The sequence below is a fragment of the Triplophysa rosa genome, linkage group LG14, assembly GCF_024868665.1.
Source record: "Triplophysa rosa linkage group LG14, Trosa_1v2, whole genome shotgun sequence".
Classification (NCBI taxonomy): Eukaryota; Metazoa; Chordata; class Actinopteri; order Cypriniformes; family Nemacheilidae; genus Triplophysa; species Triplophysa rosa.
In genome coordinates, this window is record NC_079903.1 from 18,329,149 (window position 1) to 18,348,339 (window position 19,191).

General features: G+C 37.8%; 5 protein-coding genes across 6 annotated transcripts in view; all 5 read right to left on the minus strand.

Moving 5' to 3' along the window:
* Positions 1–200: 200 nt before the first annotated feature.
* On the minus strand, positions 201–848 carry LOC130564482 (claudin-4-like). The gene has a single exon (XM_057350563.1). It carries the CDS (start codon positions 846–848, stop codon positions 201–203), a length of 648 nt encoding a protein of 215 aa, XP_057206546.1.
* A 6,453-nt stretch (positions 849–7,301) lies between these two features.
* LOC130565329 (claudin-4-like) overlaps positions 7,302–19,191 on the minus strand; it is a 50,308-nt gene continuing 38,418 nt past the window's right edge. For both annotated transcript variants that reach the window (XM_057351977.1, XM_057351976.1), the window contains exon 3: positions 7,302–8,207. In XM_057351977.1, coding sequence (XP_057207960.1) covers positions 7,565–8,197 — 633 coding nt within the window. In that variant the 5' untranslated portion in view covers positions 8,198–8,207 and the 3' untranslated portion in view covers positions 7,302–7,564. The remainder of the gene's footprint in view (positions 8,208–19,191) is intronic.
* LOC130565324 (claudin-4-like) lies at positions 11,587–12,430 on the minus strand. The gene has a single exon (XM_057351972.1). The coding sequence runs from the start codon at positions 12,421–12,423 to the stop codon at positions 11,731–11,733; it is 693 nt and encodes a 230-aa protein (XP_057207955.1). The 5' UTR covers positions 12,424–12,430; the 3' UTR covers positions 11,587–11,730.
* LOC130565331 (claudin-4-like) lies at positions 14,603–16,004 on the minus strand. The gene has a single exon (XM_057351980.1). It carries the CDS (start codon positions 15,890–15,892, stop codon positions 15,263–15,265), a length of 630 nt encoding a protein of 209 aa, XP_057207963.1. The 5' UTR covers positions 15,893–16,004; the 3' UTR covers positions 14,603–15,262.
* cldnf (claudin f) lies at positions 16,483–17,791 on the minus strand. Its single transcript, XM_057351971.1, has one exon. The coding sequence runs from the start codon at positions 17,712–17,714 to the stop codon at positions 16,977–16,979; it is 738 nt and encodes a 245-aa protein (XP_057207954.1). The 5' UTR covers positions 17,715–17,791; the 3' UTR covers positions 16,483–16,976.

Below are 19,191 nucleotides of genomic sequence, written 5' to 3' on the forward strand. Positions count from 1 at the left end.
ACCCTAAATCAGGAGTCAGAACAACATGTTTAAAAAAAAAACACATTCAACATCGCAAATAATTGTCTTTTGAACATATACACTTAAATAACTCTTGACAGTTTCTCAAAAGAACCAACAACAGACTCTCACATTTACACTAAAGTACCTAAATAAATCTACAAATATATGCAGTATATAATGACCCATACATATAAAAGTCATTCAGCAAGAGGAGTTTGAATAAATCCAATACTGTTAATGGTGTGGAGTGGATCCTGTACCCCTGGCTCTAAAGTCTGTGCTGGTCTCCTTTCCTGTCTTTGCTTCCGGACTTCTTTACAGCAAATAGCGCTCAGCACTCCACCACCCACCAAAAGCAGTGCTGTACCCACCCAGCCAGTGAAGATCCCTGCTCCACATTTCCGTGTCAGGGAAACACTTATGTCCAAATCACCCTCTGTTAAATGTGTAGCCCAGGAGAGCACCACCAGTAAAACCAGTGCACCTATTACAAATGCCGGCCCGGAAGCTACTTTGAAATGTACATTCTTGGGATATCTTATCCATCCGACAGGGTAAACTGCCATGGCAACAAATCCCACTCCTATGGAAATGACGAGGAGGATTTTCCAGGTGGTGAAATGCTCGGTTAGAGACAGGAGAGACTGATAAAAAGTGCACTGCAAGCTTCCAGTGCTGTGATGTTGCCAGTTTAGCCAAACTCCATCCCAGTATAAAGGAAGTGTCGTAGTGGTGTTGTCTACCATTCCACTTACATTCCACATGGGCAGAAATCTTGTGAGAATCGTGCAAAACCAGCCTGCACTGGCCAGTCCGAAGCCAACAAGTTCAATTTTCATATCCATGTTTTTGTGTATTCAGCGAAGAGGAGCAGACCCATCTGATAGTGTGGAAACCAGCTGTACTGCATTCCAGCTGTGGGTGGGGACACACTGCGGTTAAAATATCCTTTTGTGTTTGTTCCATGGTTTCATAGCAATTTTGTCACATGATCGAACATGAAATGAGATCTGTGGAATACACACGTATTCACCAGTATGGACACGACAATTCGTATGAATTGGTACGATGCAAATCGTACAAAAATGTACGATTATTACATTAACGCAATACTTAAGCCCTAACTCAAACCTAATGTCAAGCGTGCAAAGGCATAGCGTATTAAAACGTACAAATGAAATCATATGAATTCCTACAAATTAGCCACCATGTAAAATAGTTACAAATTTCTGTTGGATTGTACTGGATATAATCACTTACCCAAGTCAAAATAATGCCACAATGTTGAATAATACTTTAACATTCAAGTTCAGCATAAACAGATTCATATAATAACACATTATACCATGGTCTGTTTGAATACTTGATTTGTCATGATTCTGCCTCATCTTGTCATGTCTTTCTTGATCTTGTGGCAGAATCACGGCAGGATCCCCTGTTTAATGTGCAGAGAGACGTTTTGGACCTGTGGGCTTTCCATATTCTCTCTCTCTCCTGTGTTGCGTCTTTTAGCCCCGCCCTCTCGTTCCCTCGTTAACTTCTCCTTAGTGTTTGATCCTCGTCACCTGCCCGTCACCCTCCCTGTGTTATCATCCCTCGTTTGTATTCCCCTTTAAAAAGCCCCCATGTCTATTGTCTTGTGCTCGTTCGTTGTGCTTTTTGGCTGTCTATTCTGTGTACTGTGTTCCTCAGATGTTCGCCGTGACAGAGGTGTAAAGAGTACCTGAAAACCATACTTAAGTAAAAGTACAGATACCTTGCAGTGAAAATTACTCCATTACAAGTTACAAGTCACCAATTCCAAAACGACTTCAGTAAAAGTCTTCGAGTATCTGATTTGAACAGTACTTGAGTATTTCACTCATACTGAATGTAGGCTCAAAGCAGCACTAGTCCTCAACACTTAAGAGACACGTCAGTGAAAAACAAGAAACAGATGATACGTGAGGAGAGCAATCGCATTTATTTTCTTAAATCATAATAAGACTGAACACCTCAAAATTGCAACAAATCATGGCCGACACCATAACTATTACAAACACCCAAGTCTAATTTAAGCTCAAGTGCTCAAAAGTAAACCAAACTCCTTCAAAAAGGTCTCTTCAATATAACGGATAAATAAAATAATGTTAGGTAAAATTAAAAAGTCAAAGCCGGCGATTGTCAACTACCTGATAATGCACTCGTATTCACATAAAGAAGTAAGGGCAAAATTCACAAGAAGTACCTTCAATGCCCTTTAAATGACTATATTAATTCTTCTGTAGCAAAAATAAACTGCTGCAAAAAAGATAGGTGCCATGCAAAATGTAATGTGTAATTGCATTAGTCATTACACATGTAGTGGAGTAAAGAGTACATATACTTGTTCAAAAATGTAGTCAAGTAGAGAGTAAAAGTTGCTAATATCTTTAATACTCAGTACAACTACAAAGTAGCCAAAAAGATACTTAAGTACAGTAACTAATTACATTTACTCCAATACTTTACACCACTGCGCCGTGATTACATGTTCCTGTTGTTGCAAGTTCCGTCAGCCTTAGTAAGTGTTTAGTTCAGTTTAGTTCTTGTCTAGTGTTGTGTAAGTCTAGTGTTAGTTAGTCTACGTCCTGTTGCTTGTACTGTTATCTTGAGCCTGTTTTTTAAATAAAAGTCTTTTTGTTTCCCCGTACTACCGCTGCCTGCAATTGGGTTCTCCACACCGTTCATGACATGATTCTGATTTGCTGGAAGATGTGCATTAAAACCCTTTAACGCACAGGTAGCTCAAATCAGTTTGATTACATTTGAAATGAACACAAAATGTTCACCTGTTTGATCTAAAATTACACTGTAAACACCAATAAAAGCTTTAACTTGGCAAACGACCATGGTATAAGCGGGATCTCCACAGCTAGCTGTACGTTAAAGAGTACATTCCTCAATATTTTTAAGGGCTTATTTTGGTTTATGGAGTGTCCGACAACAAGTTTATGTACATACATGATGTAAAAATACTATTATTTCGTAATAATAAGCAGTTTTTATTACCTTACTTCTTGACTGACTCTCAAATGATTCGTTCCGCGATTCATCTGTGTAATCTCCGCCAGCGTAGTCTGATCTGATTGGTCATATAGTGTAGTCTGCTGTGATTGGTCAGATGGTCTAGTCTGCTGTGTTTGGTCAAATGGTCTAGTCTGCTGTGATTGGTCAAACGCGTTCAGCATGTGTCGCAAATGGACCGCCTATCATTACTGCTGTATTACGGTTTGCAGGTGGTTGGATATTAACAGTGTATAGAGAGAGATGGCGTCGATTTTACCTTACCAGTTCGAGCCCGAGTCTGACGAATCATTCTTTAATCCTTATACAGATGCCAGTAAGAAAAAGGACTGTTTTAGACACTTCTCTTGTAATAGTTAGTTATCACGGCATACAGTGTACGGTGTTCGTATCTTCAGATGTTATTATAACTATAGTACACCACGCAGTTCTTGAAATAAAGACTTTGCGAGTTAATATGGTTGAACACTTACATTAGCGCAACGAGTTTATAGCTAACGTTAGGTAAACAAACAGTAACAACCCCAAAAATAACGGTAACGTTAGCTAAACACAGACATGAGATAACGTCACACAAATTTAATTTTAAGTAAAGACAAAAATAAAGAGTCACACTTACAGGTTGTGATTCGGTGGAGCTTACAGGTCCAAATAAAGTTGGTATTGCAACATCTTTTAAGGAAAGACGTTTAATGTATCCTGCAGTAAAGGCGCCAAGATTGATGAAGCAATCTTCGGTAAAATGACGCGCGCAAAGTAAAACGTTCGGTTTATACTCCTTTGGTGTCGTTTGAAAAATAAATAGTAACCATTTTTTCCTCAGAAGTTCTTCCTTTGGTAGTGAAAATAAGACTGACTTAGTTTCACTACATAGAACACAGCTTCTCTTAGACATGATGCACACGTCACGAACGAGCTAGTACAGTGTTTGGGGAGGAGAGAGTTAAGTTTTCGCAGTCAGTAGGCGGGTTTTTTTCTAGTGACGTAGGTACATTGTGGTTAAAGATTCGGACAGGTCATGGCTTGTTCGCGTGATTCAGAGTCGATTACCTTTTTTATAAGCTAATAACTTTGTTATTCGTTCACCTTCGGATTTACAACTTGGCAGATTGCTTACATTCAAACACGGCAAAATTAAACACTTCATGAAATGTATTTTTTATGATCTCGAGGAATGTACTCTTTAAAGGATTTTAATGCACTTCGTGGAGGCAAAGAGGTTCTTGGCCTCCACATCGTGCATTAAAACCCTTTACTTATTCGTATAATAAAACACAATTTTATTATATAACGTTTTATTTTTAGTAGTCTTAGAAGTTGTGACAGTATACACTATTACTTTTTGCACTTTTACATTTAGTTTTCTTTCATTCACTGTTTTGAAGACAATTTTGCCAAAACGTTTATGGGGGCAAGAGAGTTTGCCTGTCAGCAAACCCATTATTTTAAAAGGGGTGGTTCATCCGGCCAAAATGAAAATAGTATGTAGGCTTGTTCGACTTCATGCTGCGCTGCAAGAACTGACTGGCGGATGACATCAAAGTACCGCGAGAGTGATTTGAAAACAAACTCCTCAGCCTGTTACTGTAACTACTCACCGCATATGTCATTGAGATGTTATTTCTGGTTTCAGAAAAGCAATTGTTATATTTCAAGGTAAGATTGAAACTACAATCATTAAGAAAAATAAATGTTAAGACGTATAATGTGAGAAATGAAACGTGAGAACCTTGATGACGTATGCGGTCGACAAATGCGACCTCTGGAGGACGCACCTGAAATTCTGGCCAGGACGTGTCTGGGAAAAATGCCACGTATGGTCACCCTAGTTTACAAGAAATCTTACATGTTTCTATTTATGTTCACATATTATTTGTACTGCATTTTTATTTTCTTTAAATATTAGAAACAATTTTTAACTCATCCGCACACCAATTTAGTAAGGGATAATGTGCCGATAGTTATCGCATAAATAAGTCTCGACGGTGTGATCAGGACCCGACGCGAAGCGAAGGCTTATTTCCAAAAAATGAATAGCTGATTTTTATTTTGACATGCCCAACGCAGGCCGTGTTGCACAACTTCTTTCAACAACATTTGGCTTTTATCCAAAGTAAATTAGAGTAAATTCCTGTTATACATCTGAACCATTTTGGACATTAAATGTTCACTAATGTGAATTTTATTGGAGGGATATTCAACAGATCAAGGATTTATTTAAAGTCACATTTCTCAGACCACACAACTGTTACAGAACAGAGCACAATGTCACTGAAAAATCATTTGTTGATGAATGGCTTGACACAGTCTCTACACTTTTTTTGGATTAAATTAGTAAAGCCAAGTTTAACATGGTTAAAGACAGACAAATATGATATGTTGTCTCAGGAATAGTTCTGTGGAATCTCAAGCACTGAAACTAGAGCAACCTGAGAGTAATGCAAATCAGGAATTTTGTTAAGACACAGCGTTGCTCACTTCTCTTACCAGATCTGTCCTACTTTAAACCCCCGTGGTGATTTGGTAGTATACAAATCTCCCTGCTTTAGAGACTATGCTGAATATAAGTGCTTGGCCTGGTGTAAAGACATGTGAAAATATGACAGAAGATGAATGGCAGCTAATCTGCCCTAATGCCCAAACACAAACAATGAATACCAGATTTAAACTCCTGCAATGTAAATGGATTATGAGATTATACATACTGTAACTCCAGAAATGCCGCACAAAATGAATCCCAATATTGCAGATGAATGCATAAAATAACCAGGACATGGGAACTCTATTCCATTGCTTATGGAAATGTCCTGAAGTTGAGCTCTTCAGGATAAAGCTTTAGACTTTCTATCATAGGTTTTAGAACAAAATATCCCTAAACATCCAAAATTGTGTATACTGAATCTCCTCCCCATTTCGTGTAGCCTACCTTAAGTAATGCTAGTAAAGAAATGTTAACTTTCAGTTTATTACAACCTCAACTCACCTGAACTAACTGCAGCATAACAATATGAAAAACGGCACGTTGAGGCCATCTGCTGGTGTGAGTGCATGCTTTGATGCCACCCTCAAAAGCCTCATAAGCACAACTAAAATATCTCAAATAACCTAATATAAACAGATCTAAACTTTTGCTAAATACTCACTGCTGTAAAAAAACCTATTAGAAATCATTACAAAAATTCCAATGGATTTATTGGTTATACACTCTTAAAAATAAAGGTGCTTCAAAAGGTTCTTTGATGCCATAGAAGAACCTTTTTGTCTAAATGGTTCCACAAAGAACTTTCAACATCTGAAGAACCTTTTTGTTTCACAAAAGGTTCTTTGTGGTGAAAAAAGGTTCTTCAGATCATAAAAAAGTAAGAAAGAGATGGCTCTTTAAAGAACCTTTGACTGAATGGTTCTTTGTGGAACCAAACATGGTTCTTCTCTGGCATCACTGTGAAGAACCTTTTAAGCACCTTTATGTAATGAGAACCTATTTTGGTCTGTAGATCTCTTCTGGTAATGTGTTGTGGGATCGATAGAGCACCATTAAACAGACCCAAAATTACAATTGTAATGGAAACCATTAGAAATTTGTATTGGCATTTTCAGTAGGGTAAACCTTCAATTTAAGTGACATTATTTACTACAGTTATTTATCAGAATTGTCCTGTTCTAAAGCAGGATTTAAAAATTCTTCACATGCATTTCTTGCATTGAAACAGTATTATCAAGATATTTCAACTTTTCTCTTGTATTTCTATGACTTTATTCTCACAATTGTGACTTTGTTCTTTTTTGGCAATAAAGTACCATTTCAGAGGAACTCAATAGGGCATTTGAATGAGGCTACTTGAGACTGTTTTGATGTGGTTTGGGGTATGGTGCTGTTAAAAAGTTAAAAAGCTTCAATTTTTAAGATAAATCAAATTAGCTTTATTCGATTTTATTCAATTAAACATAAATTATATTGAGCTGACTTTTTGAATTTTGTTGTATTTTACATTTTTAAGTCAGTTCAATATAATCAAGTTCAATTGATTCATAAAGCTAATTTTATTTAACTTAAAAGTTTAAGGCAGCTGAAATTGATTTTTTTTACAGTGTGGTACGTTGAGAGATCAAAATGAACTTTATTTAAAAGTTCAGCACAAATGAACAGCACAGCCAGACCACAGGGCATTTGCTTAAAGCAGTCTTCACAGCAGTGACGTTTGAGGTCATTGTGTCGGCATGTACAGTATGTGGTACGTTGTCAGTGACGCAAAAATCCTCTCGGCTCATCATGAACTGTTTGGCTGTTCGTATGAACAGACAGAGATAAAAGCCAAGCCATACACAGAAAAGAAACAAAACAGATGTTTATCAGATGACTAGTCAATACATCTTTTCAATCTTATCACATTGAAAAATGCAATTAAAATGTTAACAATAAAAGTACTTTTCTTGAAAAGAATAATAATGCAAAATTTTATCCACATTTAGCATTTGATCAGTGTGTCCATCTATCTAAAGTGGCATATGCAGTATTTCAAACATAGTTTTTTATGGCATAGCTGCTGTGGGTGCCGGCCTTTGCCATGGTATATCTTGGTGAATTGTTGACCCTCTCCGGTGGCCAGCTTGTGCAGAGAACCGCTCCACCAATAAACAGAAACCCTGCAGTTACCCAGCCAACATAGAGGGCTGCCCCCATCTCTCTCTTTAATGCTTCGTGGACTATGGGATTATAAAAGTCTCTGATAATGAAGTGGGCGGTCCAAGACACAGGTATCACAGTAGTCAATCCAGAAAGCATAAACGTAATCCCAGAGACCACTACGATCCGTGCTTTGGCGCGCGGGTTATCTAAGCAGTTTGTGCAGTTGGCTCCAACTAGGAAGATAAGGAAAGCCAGGCAAGCCAATGCCATGGTAGTCACCACTAGTCCACGTGCGGCTTGCAAGGATGGATCCAAATCCAGCAGAGCATCATACAGTTTACACTGCATCTGACCAGTGCGCTCGTGAACGCAGGTCATCCACAGTCCCTCCCAGAAGACCTGTGCCACCACGATGTTTGTGCCGATGAATGCAGTTACCTTCCACATGGGTAAGGCACAGATGATAATGGTTCCCGCAAAGCCGATCATTGAAAGAGTGATTCCCAAGACCTGCAGAGCCATGGAGGGGGGCCTTAAACAGAAAACAAAGATCTTTAGGAAAACTTTTTATATCGAGCATTTTACATTAATGTACTTTTGTAATAGCAACATTTTGTGATTTAAAAACATTTTGATGCAGCACATTTTTGCAGGGTTAGAGGAGCGTTAGGGTCAGAGTGTTAGGGGTCAACTGAACTTTGCAGAAAACAAGTGGCCTTTTATTAAGCTTTGTCATGAAGAATGAGAGCCAGAGAGATTTTCTGTTGCTAGTGGGCAGTATACTACACATCTTCCGTGAACGGGATGTTGCCATCGTATTTACTTCCGTATTCTGACGCATTTCCAAGTGAAACGGAATTTTGGAATGCGAAAAATGGTAGGCGTGGCTTTCTTCTTTCTCTTCTTTCTATAAAAACAGCCGTTGCGTTTTGAAATGGAACTGGCAACAGACTGACAGTCGAAGGGGAGGAGTTAACGGATGCTACGCCCAATGCCGTCTAACATACAGGGTTCCTACACATTTTCCATTTCGAAATTCCATACTTTTCCAGACTCAAACATACAGACTTCCCTGAAGATTTTTCAGATCATATTTAACATCTGAAAAAAGTAGTGGTTTTAAAAATCGAACTGTTCACATGTATATTATTACAATATTTTGCCAAATAATCAGTGGACTGTTGTAGCTATACCTCATACAAATGAACACCAAACCAAGACATGTTCAATGCACAACATTTTATTGGAATTTAGTGCAATGTTAATAATTTGTCAAATTAAATAACTGTAAACCTTCAACCCAGCAAAAGAAGAATCGGTGAAATATAATTCATTAATGAACATGAAAAGAGAACTAAAGTCCATTAACTTGACTTCTTTCAAAATTTCACGACGTTCAATCCTGGCCGTACGCAGGATTTTAGAAATACTGAGGTCCAAAAACTGAGTTTGTCCCAAACAAGAAAAAGATTTTCTTGAGCTACATATGTGCATTTTAGAACAAATGGAGTGCAAATTAGAGAACAATAGCTAAAACCATGTCTTTCTATGTTTATCAGTGATGAGTAAACACATGGTCAATTGATATTTTTATACAAATATTACCAGACTGAAATAATCTTTCAAGAGCATTTGGGTTTGGAATGACAAATGTAAGCACTATACCTTTGACTTTTTGTGTAGCTACAGACATAGACATCAAATCACAAAAGTTGCATATAGAAAGAGAATTATAGTACAAGAATTGCGTTGCGTTTGACATATTTGCAAATAATATTGTTATTTTAATAGGCTAACGCACCTGATTCAATGCCATGCGGTTTAGGATGAACTAGTGAAGGTCTGGTTATGTTTTTGTCTCGTTTCAGCATTTTGTAGTATTGGACAGTAATCCTCGCCTTCTTTGATTTGATTGGCCAACTCACTCCCTGATTGGCCAAGCGCTGTTAGACAGCAGAGGTAGACCAGATCCAAAATTAGTTATATTTTAACTTTTACAGTTAAGTTTATTAACGTTTTGTACAATATTGGCAGCACTAAGCACAGTTTTTTCCTATTAAGAATTTTTTTCACGACTTTTATTGCATACCATGGAAAAACTACCCGGGCGTCAGGGACCTAAATTGTGGGTACGGCCGTGTGTTCAACATGTTTAGTCGAAGAGTATAGGGGGAGCCCGACTGTCTGCTGCCTAACTGTGTAACATCCAATCACAGCAAACATTGGCAGCGCTCGAAACATGCTCCAAACTTCATGAAATATATTTATTATCAGAAATTCTTAATTTTATATTTTAGACACCGGATAGGGCAATAGTCTGGAAACTCATAATTTTCTCCATACTCAATTTTCTTTTTTCCATACTAATCCAGACCTGGAAAACAACCAAATAAAAATCCATACTTTCCATTCTTTTCCAAAACGCGTAGGAACCCTGAACATACGACATTTAAGATGGATAATCATTACAGGAAGGAAGTGCATTTTCGGATTATGAGGGCACACGATTTTTAAAAAGATAATGACCCACATTGATAAACTATTTACAATAAACGCTGCAATATTTCATGAAAAAATAGGCATCGTTATTTTTAATTTCACTGGGGCCTTTCAACTGATGCAAGTGATTGACCCAGAATGAAATCATATTTTCTCTTTCTGTGTGACGTCTCTCTTTGTGGCTTGTTTTGATTTGTCATCATAACATTTATAAATAACATATTTTCTTTAAGATTTTTTCAATACACTGGAAAACTTTTCTGTAGTTTTGCAGCAGGTTTACCAGTAACTTACTCTAGATTTAATTAAAAAAATTGTTTAAACATAAACTTACCTAGTTCTAATATTTTCTTTCACAAAACAAGACAAAATATCTTAGGTCACTTTTCTCGTTATGTAAATGTGTTGTAATTTAAGAAGTTTCAAATATTTTTACTAGAAAACAAAACAAAAATGCTTAGGAAGAATGCCATTTGTTTTTGCAGTGTTGCTGTGCTAATGCCAGTAATGAGACCAGTCTCTTCTTGCTCATTTTAAATCTCAAAAGTCAAAGTGTTTTAATTTTGATTAAAGTAAAGTTTAATCAAACTAAAAACAGTACTAATAGGAAAATATTAAGTAGTAATCAAATCTATAGTAAGTTAACCTGCTGCAAAACTTTGACAACTACAAAAACATTGAATTTGTCATTATTGCTAAGCATAATCTAAAATGTATTTGTTTAAATTTGTCATTAAAAAGTTGTTTATTTTTTGTTGAGTAGAGTTTAATATAAACATCATCCATAATTCTTCTTGTCACTTTCTTGAGCACAAGTGATATGTTTGAATAAGTGGTATCAGTGGGTATTCCTGAAAAACAGGTTTTCAGTGTTGTGTATTGTGTACTCAGACATTCAGTGGGAAGGAATACAACTAAGCAAACTAAATTCTGTTTAATTCGCATGAAAATAATTGCTTCTGAACAGTCATTGGCATAATGTAATAAAATACTATTAAATTGGCAAGCAATTTAAAAGTAGTAAAGGAAGGTACAAAACAATACAATTCGTATGTCATGTCATGAATTTAGCAGACTTACAAAAGTGAGAATACAATAAAGTGATTCATCTTGGGAATGAAATGATATGAGAAGTGCTACAAAGCTGAACAAGTGTACAGTACTATATACAGCACAGTTCAGTCCACAAGGCAAGCAAGTTCAGAATCAGACACATACAAGGAATTTGTTTTGGTGACAGGAGCATCCAGTACACAGAAACAGCAACAACAGTAGAAGTTAAGAAATTTTGGAAAAAAAAAGAACAGAAATGTTGTGATGTGAAACGAAGAATTATAACAAAAGTTCAGCATCAATTTCAGTCGTTAAACAAATGTAAGAAAATGCGCCATGTCATGAAATAACATTGACCATTTGTGCTCCAACAAAATGTTGGGTTTCCTTGCTTCCATTAAAGGACACATTGCAACCTTTCGACATTATCTGAAAATGAATGAAGTAGACACCAGCTGGCCTACACTAGTCAAGCAGTATGATCATTAGAATGAGTACGCGGTTTAGATGTAGGTCTTTGGAGGCGTCGGGGACCGTGGCACTGGTGCGGTGTGACTGGGAAGAGAGTCATCCCCACTGGAGGGTTTTGTCATCTTTACAGGATTATATGTAACAGATGCTGTGTCGTTCTCCTTTGGTGGGCAAGAACTGCAAAGCAGTCCTCCTCCCAGAACCAGAAGGAGTCCTGCGGCCCAGCCAAGGTAAAGTGAAGCGCCCAGCTCCCTGCGCTGAGCATCCAGTAACAGGGGGTTGTAGAAGTCATTTATTATAATGGCGGCGGTCCAGGACACAGCAATGACACATAGAAGTCCAGAGATGATCAGAACTACACCAGCAGCGACGGATGCTTTTATTTTCCCTCCCTGCTCAGCGATGAAGTTGGTACATTTCCCCGAGACGAGTGCCATGAGAATCCCAGCGATGCCCACCACAATGGAAATCACCATCAGGGCACGAGCCGCCTGCATGTCAGGGCTCAGCGCCAGCATGGAGTCGTACACCTTACACTGCATCTGTCCGGTGCTCTCCACCACGCAACTCATCCAGATTCCCTCCCAGAAAATCTGAGAAGTCACAATATTGGTACCAATGAAGGCTGTCACTCTCCACATGGGTAGGGCACACACAATAATGACCCCAACCCAGCCGAACAGAGCCAGGATACAACCCAGCAACTGCATGCCCATTGACGCCATCTCAATATCAGCTTCAGCGTTTCAGATTCGCTTTTCCCAAAAATGAACTTTATGTACGTTAGAGGTTAACCGGCTGGATTCAGAATGTGTGCTCTTCCGAGAGAAAATCTGTGCAAACTGGGGGAATAGCAGCCTTGCGAGGTCTTATTTGTTTGTGACAATAAAGGGTTTTAAATATGTGAGATCAGTTTACAGCGCTTTTGTCAAATTCCAACAAGGAAAAGAAAGCACTACAGGGACACTTCTCAGAAGTTCACCATCAGTAAAAAGCTGAAAACAGGTTAACCCTTGATGTTTTTGTTTTGGTCCGTTCAAAGCACGGTACTTTTTATGACAGAGGAAAAACTAACTTTTCCAAGTCACATGACGTGTGATTATTTAGACAAACGCCTTTGCTAGTATCGCTGTTGACACCTAGTCCAACCAGTTTGGGAGGATGTGAAACAAAAGGGCACAGTTTCAGCAAAACAACAATACTTATAGAAGTGTTTTGGTTAATACATTTTGATCAAAAAACATTTTGCATTTGTGAGGCATTTCAATAACCAAAACCGTTCAATACCAGACTTTCGTTTACTGAGATGAAATTTTGTTCTCTAACTGAAGGCTATACACCTCAGGAATGCATAATAACGTAGAGATACTCTGGACACAGATGTCTCTAACAGATACCATGCTTACCCACACTTTAAAGGGATACTTCACCCAAATTCTGTCATCATTTACTCACCTTCGAGTTGTTCCAAATCTGTATAAATTTCTATGTTCTAATGAACAGAGAGAAAGATATTTGGAAGAATGCTTATAATCAGACAGATTCCCCGCCCNNNNCCCCCATTGACTCCCATAGTAAAAAAATACAATGGTAGTCAAAAGTGCCCCAGAATTGTTTGCTGTCCTACATTCTTCAAAATGTCTTATTTTGTGTTCAACAGCACAAAAAAAACTATGGGAGCCACGTTCTTAAACGTGCTGCTGTGACTCCTGTCACTAATCAAAGAACAAAACAAAATAATAAATCAATGTGATTTTGTAGCTTTAATGGGGATTCTTCTGTATATAATGTATTTAGCAGTAAAGACTGTAAAATGTTTGAGAACTTCATTTATTTTCTGTATATTTCCTATACCTGTTAGACAGGTAGGAAGGGCACACTCATTATAATGGGTTTTATTTGTAGAAAAAATATGTTTAATAAAGACATCAGTTGCAAAGCCAACAATATTAGAATGTCGGCTTTCATTGATAAAATGATGCTGTTAAAGAAATGTGTTGTTTCTACATTAATTTGGAGATAAAATGTGAAACCTTATTGGTTAATATTAGACTATGCAATGGTTTTCCTTAACCACTAGGTCTTCCCTCAAAACTTAACATGGATATTATTATAACAATGAATTTACAATAAACTACAAATCCGATCATGTGAACTTAGATTTTATTGGCAAACAACAATGACTAAATGCCCAATGGCTCAACAGGACCCTGCTGGCGGGGACCCTTGGCAAATGCCTTGATAGGTCCATAGACAGTATTTAATGCATATTTGATCCATCTGACTACACTGTAAAAAAATACAGAATTTTTCTGTTATTTTTTACAGGTTTTCCATGGAAAATGTAAAAAAATGAATTTTACTGTATTTTTAAAAGATTTTTTTAATGTATTAATGTATTTTTGATATACGGTAAAAAAAAATGTACAATTAAAGAAAAAGACTGCAAATTTATTTTACAGTTCATTTCTGCCGCCCCAGCTGCCAGAAAATGTCAGTTTAATTAAACAAAATTTCTTTTTATTACAGTTTATTTTTGAAATACGGTAGAAATTATATCCTCCAGATAATACACTATCTATTTTTTATACAACTTTTTTTGTAAATTATATTTCATTCTGCTGTATATAGCACATACCTTGTATTACAATAGTCTATTCTTATTTTTTACTTGTACATATTTACATACACACATAGCTTTACTCTCTATATCTTTATCTTATGTTTATTGTATTGTATTTCTTTATTTTTTATACCCATAGGCCCTTATTTAAATCATCTGTGTACTGTATATTGTGTTATGGTCTCTGTGTACCAAAACAAATTCCTTGTATGTGCAAACATACTTGGCAAAAAAGCTCTTTCTGATTCTGAAACTATAAATTTACAGAAAAAGACAACAAATTTACAAGAAAAACAGGGAAAACAATTTAATGTATATCCTCATATCTTATCATTTTACAGGGAAAAATATTTTACGCTATATTTCAGTTTTTCCAGTTTTCAGAAAATGTTCTTTTTTTACTGATTTTTTTACAGTGAAAACCTTTTAAATAAATACATCGAGTTCTTTAAAAACAGTTAATACCTTTCACAAAGTTATTGTTTAGATAGTAAAATTTTGACAAGATGCTTTAAATTAAGTGGTAACAAGCTGTTTTATCTGTTTTAATACAATAGTTGCAGCACAAATATTCAACAAAGAATGTACAGTAAATAAAACAGTAAACTTTAGGTATAGGATAATACACAATGTATACAATTGTAGGGATACAGTTTTACACTTTTATTTATTAGTGGGGCTATTCCTGTTGCCCAAACCAGGCGTAAATAAAAATAATTGAAATACCGTGATTACAGATACCTGTTTGATTTCTTTCATTACATTATAAAAACATCTGTCTATAATCGTACCGCAAACTCTCTGTAAATAGCCTTTGCCATTTCAGACATGTAATCTCACATTTCCCCTCAGAGAAGAGAACTAGACGGATCTGGTATGAAGAGGTAATATAATGAAGAATCTCGACAAGTGAGTCTTTGTGCGTTACAGCACTGTATCGCTCAGACGTAGGCTTTGCTGTTGGCAGTGGATCGTGGCTGAGAATACTTGTACCCGTAGTTCTCCTCCTTGGGCGGGCAGGAGCTACACAGTATACCCCCTCCAAGAATCAGCAAAGCAGCAGCACCCCAGCCAATGTAAAGAGAAGCTCCCATCTCCCTCCGTTGGCCATCAGAGAGCAGAGGATTGTAGAAGTCTCTTACGATGGTGTTAGCTGACCAACATAAAGGGACCAGGAGCAGCACTCCAGCAACAATGAAGATGACACCACTGGCAATGGCAACCTTCACCTTTGTGCCTTCCTGCTCCACAAAGTTAGTACATTTTCCACCAGCAATTCCGAGGATGAGTCCAAAGATGCAGACGATGATGGCGATGACTACAAGTGCCCTAGCAGCTTGCAAGTCCTGGGGTAGGGCCAATAGTGAGTCGTAAATCTTGCACTGCATCTGTCCTGTGCTCTGTATAACACATGTCATCCACAAGCCCTCCCAGATGATCTGGGCAGTCACGATATTGGCTCCAATGAATGCTGACATCCTCCACATCGGAAGGGCGCAAACCACGATACTTCCCAAGAAACCAACCATGGATAAGGAAAGGCCCAGGATCTGTCGACACGTGGACACCATTTTCTTCTCGCTGGGTTGGCTACTGCAGCTAGGAAATGTTACCTCTTCTGTAAATTGGAGAAATGAGTTCTGTTTTTTCCTCTCCAAGATTTAAGGCGCTCTCAAGGGGGCGGAGTTACCACCCAGTCAGATGGACCTAAAACCAGGTTAAGGTAAAGTTTCAGGCCTGACAAGATTCCTCAATGGGGAATGTAGGTACAACGGCTAGTTTCGATGAGATGCTCATCAGTGCGCCACTTAATGCCAAACATGTAACAGAAATACAAAGGTCATCTACGGAAAGCAGTGGTTCAATGTAAGCCCAGCACTTTGTTGCGAGTCAAAACAAAATGAAGGAATATAGCGAATTGGACAAATATTTGCAAAGGCAGATGACTTAAATGTTTATCCATCATTTGTTTTTCTTGTTAGTTTCCCTTTTGTACCACTGTAAAGAAACCACTTACTATCCTTTCAAAATTTTTGTTACTTTCACCTGCACACCTCTGTAATGTAATTGGTAAAATATGGACAAAGCCAATATTGGTTTTATGCTAACACTGGTTGCAACAACCCAGTTCTTTTATGTTAATTTAAATGTTTGTGTCTGTTCATATTTTACACAAATGTGTGTTGAAATAATCCAGCATTTTCATAGAATAGGTTTCGTTCAAGCAATAAAGGGGAAACAAATAACATAACATTTATGATATTGAAAAATATATGTTTTAATATACATAAACTAATCCCATTTTGTGTTGAAAAGTTACATTCTTTTTGACGACATCAATCAAGCATGATTTGCGTGAACGACACAACAGTATCAGAAACCAAATTCATTGACTATGTTGAAACATAGAAATACAGTATGTACACATTGAAGGTCATTAGCATGACAACATCTTTAGTAAAACAACTGGAATGACAAGTAAAAAACAGGACAAACAAGTCTTCCCACATCATCTCCGTTCAGAGGTTAGCAAATAAAGTGAAACTTTCAAAACTTCAAAAATAGAACTCGTGTTTAGTACTTGATATAATAAAACACTGATGTACATACAGTTTACATGTAAAAGTTTACATGCACTATTTGAAGAGGTGTCAGTTAAAGATATTGTCCTGGAACAGCGGAGTAATTAGGTTTGTTAGGAACATACGTCCCTGTTCCAGTATACGCAACACTAGGTGCATATGTTTTGGCAGGTACGAAAGTTCCCGGTGGTCCGTACATAGGTGCTTGATAGGGGTACATGCCTGGGTAATTTGGATACATGTTGTCTCTTGATGGGCAGGCAGTACATAAAATGATCCCTCCGAACAGAAGAAACCCTGAAGCACCCCAACCAATGTATATGGATGCCCCAAGCTCCCTCTTTTGGGTCTGGATGGTGAGAGTACTCTGGAAATCTGAGATGGTATATGCTGATGACCAGCAGACAGGGATGAGGCAAACGACTCCGGCTACAATGCAGAGGATCCCACCCAGGATGAGGACTTTTGCCATGGAGTTCTCTCTCTTCAGACAACTGCTGCACTGTCCACCCACAAACGTCAAAAGCATTCCGACAAAGCCGAACAATATTGCGATGACTGTCAGGGCACGGGCCGCCTGCAAGTCCGTCGTCAGATGCATTATTGAGTCTTGGACTTTACACTGCATCTGTCCTGTGCTCTGGATTACGCAGTTCATCCACAAGCCATCCCAGACGATTTGAGCAGTGACGATGTTGGCGCCGATGTATGAAGTGACACGCCACATGGGAATGCCGCAACAGACGCATATGCCAACGAAACCGACGAAGCACAGGATCTGACCGGAAACCTCTTTAGCAATCCTCCCCATGTTGAAGCTGCTGCCGTTGTCAAAACTCAAAGCAGCTGTTGGTCCGGTCTCATCCCATATGTGTGTGACAAACAAGCAGGAAGTAATGGCCTGTTAGACATTGGCTACATCATCACAGGGAGGAGTTTTGTATAGGAAAGTGTCTGCCCGGTCAATCCCGCTGAACAACATTCCAAGGAGTCTTTAAAGGGATACTTCCCCCAAAAATGAAAATTCTGTCATAATTTACTCACCTTCAAGTTGTTCCAAATCTGTATACATTTCTTTGTAAATTTCTGATGAACACAGAGAAAGATATTTGGTAGAATGCTTATAACCAAACAGATTTTGCCACCAATTTACTACCATAGAAGGAAAAAATACAAAACCAGTTTGGTCAAAGTTTCAATCAGCTGGAAACCAGGAATGTCAAAATATTGGCCTACCTATTAAACTTAAATAAAGTGTTGATGTAAATATATGAACATATGCTCCACCCATAAGAGCGTTAATTAAACTATTGCCTCTAGTAACTTTGGCGAGACTGGGGTATCTGCAGAACAACAAGGGTGTTTCTCAACCTCTTCAACTGATTTGCAAAATTCAAGTGGGCGATTCCCAATTCCCTTCTCTTATTGGACGGTCGAAAATGCCTATCCCATTTAGAAATGCCCAATAATCATAATAATAATGGGCTTTTGCCCTTTTTGATTGGATGGTTGAGAAATGCTGGTTTTGAAAACACCCTTATATGTTCTCTAGAGACCCATACTTCACTTTGGCCTTAATGTATTGTGGGATTTAATCTGTGTGATGACTGGTGTTGAGGCGAATCGGCCTTCCAACGAAGAAAGAAATCTTGCATACAAGGGTTCCAGATGCCAAGAGTTCAAACTTGATATGCTCCAGCCAACAAAGTGAGATATTCAGAGTTCATCTGAAGTGATCTAACAAATACACATCTGACTCCATACTTTATACAGAAATCTCATGTAAAAAATGATCTCAGAGCTCATCTGACGGCTCCCTAAAACTGGGACTTCGGCATAACTACTGAATGTATTGTTGAAAATAAACTCCTAGGTCTATGAAAGTGTGTAGAAATCAGGTCAGAAAAATATTTTGATCGAGCTGACTTTGCTGCACTCTGAAATTTAACAAGACTAAGGGAGCTATTAGAAAATTGATAAAAAGTCTTGACATGAAACATGATGTCCCAATATTTATCAAACCCTTCATCACACAATTAGTTAGATCAAATTGACTCACTGTGAAATGTGTCCATTTACTGTATACCATTCATCATGAATTGCAGTGGCCAACTGTCTTTCACACTTGGGCAGTTCCCCATAGCATGTGTCAGTCTAGTGGTGTCCACTAAGTCAATTGCTGGTAAAGCTGACTCAGGAACAATTGGTCATGGGGCTTTCTTATTTTCTTGAGGTCCTCGTCTGTGCTACTGTGAATATATAGCTTCATACACAATAGTTAATTGTCT